This window comes from Vitis vinifera, chromosome 3, assembly GCF_030704535.1.
Source record: "Vitis vinifera cultivar Pinot Noir 40024 chromosome 3, ASM3070453v1".
Lineage (NCBI taxonomy): Eukaryota > Viridiplantae > Streptophyta > Magnoliopsida > Vitales > Vitaceae > Vitis > Vitis vinifera.
Window position 1 is genome coordinate 12,111,618 of NC_081807.1, and position 11,633 is coordinate 12,123,250.

General features: G+C 33.1%; 1 protein-coding gene across 1 annotated transcript; it reads left to right on the top strand.

Moving 5' to 3' along the window:
• The first annotated feature begins 5,387 nt into the window (after nucleotides 1–5,387).
• On the top strand, nucleotides 5,388–11,419 carry LOC100854955 (wall-associated receptor kinase-like 10). The gene is made up of 2 exons (XM_010649787.1): nucleotides 5,388–6,237; nucleotides 10,236–11,419. Exons 1-2 carry the CDS (start codon nucleotides 5,388–5,390, stop codon nucleotides 11,417–11,419), a joined length of 2,034 nt encoding a protein of 677 aa, XP_010648089.1.
• The last annotated feature ends 214 nt before the right edge of the window (nucleotides 11,420–11,633 follow it).

Below are 11,633 nucleotides of genomic sequence, written 5' to 3' on the forward strand. Positions count from 1 at the left end.
AAATGACCAAGATCCTTTAAAGAAAACTGATGATGCAACTGTTGGATAAGGTGAGTAACCTGAGGAGAGTGGCTCCCACTGACGATTATATCATCCACATAGACAAAAACAAGAAGTAACCCATGAGACGAATGACAAATAAATAAGGAAGAGTCATTATTAGAAGTAACAAATCCCAAGTGTAGCAAAGAATTACTCAACTTAGTATACCAAGCTTGAGGTGACTGTTTAAGGTTGTAGAGAGACTTATCCAACTTGTAGACATGAGTAGGATAGAGAGGATCAACAAATCTAGGTGGTTGTTCCATGAAAACGTCTTCAGCTAAGTCGCCATGTAAGAAGGCATTATGAAGATCCAATTGTCTAATACACCAATTCTGGGAAATAGCAAGACTGAGCACAATACGGATAGTAGGAGGCTTGACAATCGGGCTGAATGTTTCGAAGTAGTCAATACTTTCAGTTTGATGATAACCCTTAGCTACTAAGCGGGCCTTATATATCTCAATTTATCCATCAGGCTAAAGCTTTAGCTTATAAATCCATTTACAACTGATTACCTTGCCTAAGGAAGGTGAAGGAACCAGATGCCAGGTCTTGTTGTGTTAAAGGGTAGCAAATTCCAATTCCATGGCCTGCTTCCATGAAGGATCTTTAATAGCTTGACGAAAGGAAGTAGGCTCAATGAGAGAACCTGTGGAGACCCTCAATAGAAACTTAGGTTTATAGATACCAGCCTTAGACCTGGTCACCATAGAATGAATATTGTGAGTACGAGAAGAAGAAGGAAATCTGTATTCACACAAGGTATAGGTAGGTCCACACTTGGAGAAGGTGGAGAAGGAGGTGGAATAGATGGAGACATAGGAGGAGATGGGGAGAGGGAAGGCAAGGGAATGGACAGAGGAACTAATAAAGAAGAGGAAGAAGAAATAGATTGAGAGAGAGAAGATTTCAAATTCTTGAATGGAAAAGAATCTTCATTAAAAATCACATGGCGAGAAATATACACCCTGCTGGAATGAATGTCAAGACATAGATAACCTTTGTGGTGTGAACTGTAACTAAGAAAAGCACACTCCAGTGACCTATATTGGAGTTTATGGGTATTATAAGGGCGCAAATATGGAAAACAAGAGGAACCAAAGACCTTAAGATGAGTATAAGCTAGGAGTTTGTGATAGAGTGTGAAGTAAGAGGATTGATGATGCAGCACAGGGATAGGGAGACGATTAATAAGGTAAGTGGCAGTTTGAAAGGCATAAGGCCAATAAGATAAGAGCATACTCGAGTGAGCAAGAAGGGACAATCCCATTTCAACCACATGACGATTTTTTCCCTCAACCTGCCCATTTTGTTGTAAGGTGTATGGACACAATAAACGATAGACAATGCTCATATTTGAAAACAGTATGGAGAGAGATCGAAACTCACCTCCCCAATCAAATTGGATAGCCTTAATCTTGGTATTAACTTGATTTTCAATGAGAGCTTGAAACTTGAGAAAAGTAGGATATACTTCATCTTTTGTTTTGAGAAAATAAAACCAAGTAAAACGAGTATGATCATCAATGGAAAGTAAAAAATAACAAGCACCAGAAATAGAGCGAACGGGAGAAGGACCCCATAGGTCTGTATGAAATAACTCAAAAGGTTTTACTGCAATGGATGGAGACAGAGAAAAAGGAAGCCTGTGGCTCTTTACTAATTGACAAGAATTATAAAAATTAAAACGAATTTTTTGTGTTTAAGCAATGTTACAAGAATCCAAGATTTGATTAACAACAAATAAAGCTGGGTGGCCTAGTCTCTTGTGCCACAGATTTGGATCCTTGGTGTTGGCTATGAAAACTTGAGGAGGAAAGGAAACAGCAGAAGGAGAGCATGATGACTGAACTTTGTATAAGCCATTATCAAGTTGACCCTGAAGGAGAACTCTCTTCGAAACCTGATCCTTGACAAGAAAATGAGTGGCATAAAATTCAACAAAAACTTTATTATCATAACACAATTTTCTAACACTAATAAGATTATTTGAAATTTTTGGAGTGTGATAGACCTGATGTAGAACAAGAGGAGAATACGATGATGGTAGTTTTACAGTACCAAGATGTGAAATACAAAGTTGCTTACCAATCCCAACTATCACCCGATCTGAACCACTAAATGGTGCCACAGTGTCAAGCATGTTGATGTTCGGAGTAAAGTGATGTGTAACACTTGAGTCCATGTATCAATTTTTATCAGGAACCGTGTTATGTGTACCAGCAGGATGAGCCATTGCAGGATAAGAAAATTCTAGACAATTAGGGAGCTGGGAATTTGTGGTGAGAATAGTATTAAAAGATTTAGGAGAAGGTTGGGGTGAATAGTTCAAATTTATGCGGTGGAAGCAAATAAGAGCAGTGTGTCCAAATTTACCATAAGTTTGGCATTGAGGCTATTGATTCTGGATTGAAAAATGTGGTTTCCATTGAGATTGAGGCTGTCGTGGTTGTGGTTGTGGTTTGCCCAAAATGCTGGGTTGATATTGACTAGTGGTTGGCTTAAAAGGTGGAGAAGAGTATCTAGGTTGAATGTGAATATGATTGAATGTAGGTTGAGGAGTTGATTTATAATATTTCTTGTTCAGATGAGCCATATGGACTTGGGCAGAATGGAGAGAAATAGAGTTTTGTTGTTCAAGTCGGAAGTCATAGCTAAGCAATAGGCTATGGATTTGCTCAATAGTTGGTTGGTCAGATCAATTTTGAATGGAGGTAACAAAAGAATTATACTCAAGATCTAATCCATTGAACAAATAGATAAGATGGTCTTTCTCATAAATTGGTTCTCCTATTGCTGCAAGACTGTTGCAAATGGATTTGAGCCTTTGAATATATTCACTAGCTAAGAGTCCATCTTTCTTGAGCGTTTGAAGCTTGGTGCGAAGCTCGGTAACCTACGCCATAGAAGAGGCAGAGTAAATCTGATTAAAGGCGTTCCAAATCTCCACAGCTGTTGAATACCCAACAATCTGAGCCATTATATCTTCTGGTAAGGATGCGTACAACCAACTCATCAGAAGTCGATTGTATCTCTGGCAGACCAAGTACTCTGGATTGAGGGTTTGTTGTTGCAGATCAAGAAATCGAGGAGGGCAGGGTCGAGATCCTTCAATGAAATCGTCGAGTATGTTAGCAATGATGGCATTCAGAAGCTGATTCTTCCAGATGAGGTAGTTCCCATTATCCAGCTTCACTATGAGAGGTTGATTCATAGACGGGAAAGAAAAAAAGGGTGTGGCTACTAGTAAAGGAAGGTTGTTTGATTGAGATAATGGGCTTTGCACATTAACAGTGCTAGCAGAAGGTGATTCGGAGGTTTCTTTGAAAGAAGCCATGGAGGCTCTGATACCAAGATGAGAAAGGAGATGAAAACAGAGGGAAACAGAGAGAAAGATGAGAGGAGAAATATTAATATTATTTGTCTCAATTGTCTTCTACAATAACAGGGCATGCATTATATACAATCAAGCCCTAACCAACTGTACACGTGGATCTACAAGACTAGAGAGAAAAGAATATCCTAACTAATTACATCTTTAGGCTTAACAAGAACCAAAACCCAAGGAAAATTAGATCAAATTGGTGGAGTGGGTTTAGACCCTTTATGGAGTAGGAAAGCTTCTTGAAGTAGCTGGCCCGAGACTGTCTGCATACTTTGATGAGAGACAAATGGGATGCTTGATGATTATGGGGCTTTGGTGTGCTTACCCAGACTGCAATCTTCGCCCTGCAATAAGGCAAGCAGTTAATGTCCTTAATTATGAAGCTTCATTGCCTGTTTTCCCTTCAAACATGCCTGTGCCAACGTATTATGCTCCTCGAGCAAATACATATGCCTTTTCACTCCAAGCATGCTACACTGCTACCATTTCTGAAAGAGGCTAGTCACAGCTTCCAAGTTTTTCTGCTAGCACAAACTCACCTAAACTTCACATCTTCATCAACTTCTTCTCCATCTGCATCTCTGTTGCACAATCGCTCAGTTCTTCATAAGTTTGTCTAGTTTTAGTTTGCTATGCATTTGAAGTGTTTAATTTACTTCTGAAAGCAATGTATAGTGTTCGTCACCACGTATGGATGGATTTCTGTTTTCTGAAACTAGTAGTATCTTCCATATAATATAAACTTATGAAATTTATTTTAAAATTTCTAAACTTTTAGGGAACTAAAATAATAATCATATTCAAATGAGGTTTCTAGCTCTTGTAAATTTTAAATAAAAAGGAATTATATGTGATCACAATCTTTAATAAAAATGTATTAAAGCTAAGTATGCAAGTGGGGCATTTATAAACCCGAAAAAAAAAAAAAAAAAGGTAGGCTCCAATTTTATGATATGTGTCATAACTACAAAATAATTAAGTCTTAAATTTAAAAGAAAAATAAAAAAATGGAATTCATATAATCATTTCAACAATATAAATTTTATGTGAATAGTGATATTGTTTAGAAGGAAAAAGAAAAGAAACAAGAAAAGGAGAGGAAAGGGTAAATGTGTGTACAAATTTTCTATCATAAATATAGAAAATTTTATATTAGAAAAAGTTTATATCTCAATCTTATATATTTGATAAATATAGATACAAATTTCTTTCATTGCTTTGAAAAAGACCAATACTTATAATTGTAATTGAATGATATATGTTTTAATTATATACTTCAAATTTTCTATCATAAAAAGAAAATAAAATAGACTGCATTCTATTCAACTAATTATAAAATGACAATATAAATACATTATAAACAATGTAAAGGGATCGATCATAACAATGTATCAAATTAGCAAAATTTAATAATCAAGCCTTATAATAATTTAATAAATTTATTATTTATTTCCTATATTTATTTTTATTAATATTTTTTTAATTAGTAAATTCAAATATGAACACCAATATCTATTATTAATTCCTATTGTAGGGCGTAATTTCCAATCACTTTCTAAGATCTCAACCGAATAGTCGGTCAATCAAAAGACTAGGCATGCATCCAAATTATCAGCATTCTTAATGATAGTATTAACCTAGGAAATATCTTCGCCACTTCCTTGCAAAGGACTCCCCTACATAGAAAGTTGCTACCAAGCATCCATCCATCAATTACAAGGACATTTTTCGAACTCACTATTCGTCGTGTAGTCCCAGGACGAATTCATCATTTTTCTCCGGCAATTTCTATGTGGTGCTCTATTTGGGCGATGTGGTACAAGAATAAAAAGCATAGGAAAGAACGACCAGATTTGATTTCCTCAGTTGACTAGTAAGTGATACTTGGAGTAAATTTTTTTGAGGATATTTTACTTTGCTGCGTATGAATCTCAATTCAACAAACAACCTAAGAATGATGAGTACCGTTCAATGGCTGCTTCAGATCTCCTTATTACTATGGCTAAGCAAAGGATTAGCAGCAACTCAAGCGAAGCCTGGTTGTCAAGAGAGGTGTGGAGACGTTGACATTCCATACCCCTTCGGAATTGGATCTGCTGGTTGCTACTTCGATGAATGGTTCGAAGTAACTTGCAACAACTCTACCGACCCTCCTAAGCCTTTCCTGAAAGGAGTAAATCTGGAGGTGCTGAATGTTTCATTAGATGGCACCATCCGGGTCAACAACCCAGTACTCCTTTCTCAGAATTGTTCCGGCAAACCATCAAATGACACGCAGTGGTGGGAGGGAGGCCCCTTTTCATTCTCCAACACCTACACTAGATTCACTGCTGTGGGTTGCAGCGCCCTGGTCTACATTATGCAGGATGATACAGTAATCGGGGGATGCATGACCTTCTGCAAAAAGGACGCAACTGCGGCAAAGAAAGCCAGCTGCTATGGCTTGGAGTGTTGCCAAACCCAAGTCCCTCCAGGCCTCCTGTCCTTCACTGCAAATTTAGGAACCTTTTCTGATGGTAGTGCTGATGAGCAAGAACAATGCAAATTCGCGTTCATGGTGGACCAAGAATGGTTTATCTCAAATGTACCAGATCCACATACGGTGAAAGATATGGAATACGTTCCAGCAGTGCTGGACTGGCGGATATACAACGCAACGTGCGCTGCCTCCACCTCAAACCTCAACACATCCACAAGTTTTTGTGGCGAGAATACCCTTTGTTCAACTGACACTCAAACCTCAAGTCTCATCTGCAGTTGTTTCCCGGTATATGAAGGCAACCCTTATCTTCCCCAAGGATGTCAAGGTACACAATCTATAGAGGAGTGCTAATTTATTTGATTTTATGTATATGGATATATTTATGAACGATGCTATATATATATTCTATTATTGAGAGGAGGAAATCCGTAATTTTTTTGGAAAAATTATGTTTAGGAGAACAAGAGAGTTTTATTTTATTTTTTAAAGTCTCACTTTTGCAATCTTATTAAAATAAGATTCTCTACAAATAAATTAAAAAATAAAACACCAAAATTTCCCTCAATGAAAATATTTTATATTTCTTTTATAAATAAAATTTCATACTTTGAAAATTTTCAAAGTTAAATTATTTTTAAAAAAAATTATAAAAATAAAAATCCTAAAAATATATATATATCCAATACCCTTTTAAATTATTAATATTTGTAAAAATAATTTAAAATATTATGAAATAAAGTAAAAAATGAGGGATAAAGGAATTGGTCAAAGGCCAATCTTTCCTTCATGTTCTTTCTTCTCCCTTCAAATCTAAATTCTTTTTCACTTACATTCTCATTAATTTTAAACAATGTTCTTCATTTCTATACAAATAAAAATCAAATTTTTATAATTTTTTTCATACCCATTTTTCCAATGTATTCCAAAATCGTAACATTTTTAAAAAGTGTTATGACATCAATAAGGAATATTTAAAGGGTATAACATTTTTTTTTATTAGATCTTATAAAAAGTGTTTCTTCTCGTACGTGTTATTACCGAGGTTGAGACTTACTTCTTATTCTTTCGTGAAGGAAATATAAAATTTAATTTCTAAAAGAAATAAGATATTTTTATTAAGGGTAATTATGAGATTTAATAAAAGATGGGAGAGAGTCTACTTTCTTCCATTGAAGTGAAGAGAATATTATTTTGATAAATTTGTAAAAGTAAGCTTTTTGTTTTCAAATAGTCCTCCCATGCTCTCTTAAACATAACTTTCCTATTTTTTTTTATCTGAGTAGTTCTTTCTATTTAATTGTTTTTTAATCACTTGATAGATTAAGAGCTAAGGTTGTTGAATCTTTTCTTAATTTGAACATGAAGGCATAACCTGGAATGCAACTTATCTAAGATATATATTAGTAAGAGCTAAGGTGTTACCAGGTATGTTCCCATCTTCTATCTTTTTCTCTCTTTCCTCTATTCTTACAAGTATAAATTAGAGAATTTTTTTTTTTTCCAATTTTAGAGTCCATACAATATATCATAGGATATCTATGAGCCATAGTTTTGAAATTTTGCCATAAGTACGACTAGAATCATTAATTAAATTTTAAACCATATTTTTCATTATTTATTATTAAGGTGTTATTGAAGTATTTTATTAAAAAAATTAATGATTCAAAATTTTAAAATTTTAAATAATTATTTGAAAACATAAACTAAGAGGGTGCTTATTTTTTTAGCTTTTTGCTGAAAGTAAATTTGCTTTTAGATTTTAAGTTATTGATTTTTTTACTTTTTCATGATTGATTATAAAATTTTTACTGAATATTTTAATGCTTAATAGAAATAAAATGTTATAAAAATAAACAACCTAATACTTAACACTATTAAGTACTATTTAGTTTTAATTTCTATTTAAAATTAAGTAACAAAACAAATTCATACTTTTTTTTTTATATAAGAGTTTCTATATAACTTATATAGAAGATATCATTATTTTTTATGTTAAAAAAAATGGGAAATGTATCAGAAAGAGAATTAAATTAAGATTAACTTAACCATGGGTCTACAAGATTGAAAGGGAAAAAAAAAAAAAAATACTTTGACTAACTGATTGAAAATTAAAAGAAGACAAGTATTATTATTTAATGAGTTATTTAACATACACAAAATAGCAAGCTTTCTATTTTTAAAAAATAATAATAATTAAAGGTTATGTTTGGAAGCTATTTAAAAAAATAGTTTGCTACTTTTAATAAAAAAAAAATAGGAAATCATTTTGGACAACCATAAAACATAATGTTTTTTGAAATTATATTTTAATTACTTTTAATTATTCCTACTTGTTTTTTGAAGGCCGTTTAAACAAATAATTATATAAAATATGGAGAATGATTGAAAATAAAGTACTACGTATAAAAGTTATTTTAAAAAACTACTTAAAAACATAAAAATAAAAAAATAAAAAATAAAAAAATAGGTGAAGACCATTTCAAGAACTTTTATTCTACAAAAAGCAGTTTTCAAGGATAGTTTTTCAAAATTAATTTTTATGAATGCTTTCAAAAACACTTCCCAACATAGATGAAATTATTACTTTATACTTTCACAAATTTTGTTAAAAATTATATTAAAAATATTTTTTTTGATATAAGGATATATTTCATTCATGGAAAGTAGTAAAGGAAGGAAAATATTTTTTTTTCTTCATATCTAATGCTACCCCAAAAGAAGTGAGGAAAAAAGGAAATGATTGATAGAGAAAAAGTACTAAAAAATATTGCTTTCTTATTTTTATAAAAATGAGAAAAGTTCAAACAAAGTGCAATCCTCTACAATTAAATTTTATGTTTGGGCCTTTTTTTATACAAGAAACGTGAATAAAAGAAAAAATGTTATATTTTCTTTTCCTTAAAATTTCTAGGAATGAGACATAGCTTAAAGCTTATGACAAATGTTTTTTGGTTTCTCAATACAAAAGCTCTATTGTAAAATTCCTTATATAAGTTGAGTCAAAGATTTGAAACTTTAGTCATGTGTGCAAATTCACCATGTCAACTGCAATCTTTTGGCTCACAAGCTCAATTCAGTACAACCAAAGTTTAAACCTTAACCCCAAGGTTGGCAAAATCTAAACCATAACCTTTTATCCTCCTTTTGGCAAGTTTCTAATTTTGACAAATCAAATATTTTCAATCCTTGAGTGGTTAGCTTGAGCTGGGCCAAAAGACTGGATCAACCTATGGTTTTCAAGTCAAGTTTGAACTTAGACCAACCATTTTGCACTCACCTTATGTTTTATAAATGATAGCACATAGAATCCAATAACCAAGTTTGAAAGAGAACCTACACAGAATTATAGATGTAGTATTCCCATAAGAATATAGAAGCAAAAATGACAATTGTAGTATCAACAATGGTGTTTCTTTTACAAAAGGAACAAGTGAAATACTAGTACTCCTAAGATCAACTATTTTATCAATTTTGGATTTGTTATGATGGCGGAAGCTTTCATGCAAACATTGTTAATCAAGAACACAAAGATAAACAATAACACATATGGTACACGAGGTTTTAACATGGTTCGACCAACCATGCCTACGCCCACGGATGAGAGAGGATCATTCAACTGTACAATAGAGAACATTATAGAGGATAGACCAAAACATTACAAAGGACATAACCAAATACAATTGTTGGGTTCTCGAAACATCCCATGTTTCCCCACTCTTCGTATCCCTACCCTACTACAAGCCCTCTCACTCCACCAGGTACTTCCCGTTCTTCCTCACATCTCTATCCACCTCATATAGTCTTCAATAGCCCATATCTATATCATAACTTTTTTCCTTCATGACCTAGAATATTTATGGAGATATTTCCAACAACCTTCTTTATTCTAGAAGAAAATCTAATATTATAATAATATATCAACCTAGAAATATTCTATATGATATTCTTTACAAAAAAAAAAAAGAAGGAATCTATACTAATTAGGAATTTTGGACACTTTATAACAAGATTAATATTGGCAAAAGCAAAAAAAAAGAGAAAATAATTAAGAGAAAAGAAAACTGACCCAACTTTAGATAGTTTAGTCAAACTTAACCTATATCTATAAGAATATAGGTTTACTATATTCTATGGAAAAAAGAATTTGTTCTATAAATTTTAATTAACCTACAATAAGACCACATTTCTCAACTTGGAAATCTAGGGTTCATACATGTGGTAAGGGGGTGATATAAAGTTTAATTAGTAGCATATTTTGAATTCAACTAGTATATTTTTAGCTTGCTAGACAGTAACAATTTTTCTTTGTTGTGAGTTGTGCAGTCATAACAATAGGAGCGCTTGGAACATTACTTCTGGTACTCTGTGCATGGTGGTTGTACATAGTACTAAAAAGGAGAAAGAAAATTAAGTACAAAGAGAAATGCTTCAATAGAAATGGTGGTTTACTCTTGGAACAACAATTATCTTCAACTGAAGGAAATATTGATAAAACCAAATTATTTACTTCCAAAGAGTTGGAGAAAGCCACTGATCGTTATAATGAAAATCGGGTTATTGGACAAGGAGGCGAAGGTACTGTTTACAAAGGAATGTTGATGGATGGAAGAATTGTTGCAGTTAAAAAGTTGAAGATAATGAGTGATAGCAAACTTGAACAATTCATTAATGAGGTTGTAATTCTATGCCAAATTAATCACAGAAATGTGGTTAAGCTATTAGGATGTTGTTTGGAGACAGAAGTGCCTTTGTTGGTCTATGAGTTCATTCCTAATGGAACCCTTTCTGAACATATCCATGGCCAAAATGAAGAGTTCCCAATTACATGGGAAATACGTCTTCGAATTGCTACTGAAGTTGCTGGAGCTCTTTCTTACTTGCATTCAGCAGCTTCCGTACCAATCTATCATCGAGATATCAAATCAACTAACATACTTTTAGATGATAAATATCGAGCAAAAGTGGCAGACTTTGGAATTTCAAAATTTGTTGCCATTGATCAAACACATTTGACCACCCAAGTACAAGGTACTTTTGGATACTTGGATCCAGAGTACTTCCAATCAAGCCAATTTACTGAAAAAAGTGATGTCTACAGCTTTGGAATAGTTCTTATTGAGCTTTTAACTGGGAAAAAGCCAATCTTGTCAACTGCATCAGAAGAAGGGAAAAGTTTAGCCTCATATTTCATATTGTCCATGAATGAAGATCGTTTATCAGATCTTCTTGACGCTCAAGTTGTAAAAGAAAGTAGAAAAGAAGAGATTAATGCAATTGCTTTTCTTGCAAGACGATGCATAAACTTGAATGGGAAGAAAAGGCCTACAATGATGGAAGTTGCAATGGAGTTGGAAAGAATTAGAAAGTGTCAAGGAGATTTCGGAGCTCAAGAGAATTCTGAGGAGATTGAATACAACACCATTGAATTGATTGGACCTTGGGATGTTACCTCCATTTCAACAGATTCTTGCTTGAATACCAATGCATCTTCTTCATCGGATGTTTAACGTTTATTGTTTCAAAGGTCATTTTAAGTTAATAAGCATACTTTTTCTTATCATATTATATATGCATTCATGTAGAAATAAGAGACTACTTTGTGTCATTTTTCGTTAATGCAATATTGTATGATGATACTTTTTATATGGGAATGATTTTTAGTTGAACATAATGTTGTTGTATGATGCTTCTTATGTAATTAGAAGAAATAGTACCACTTCA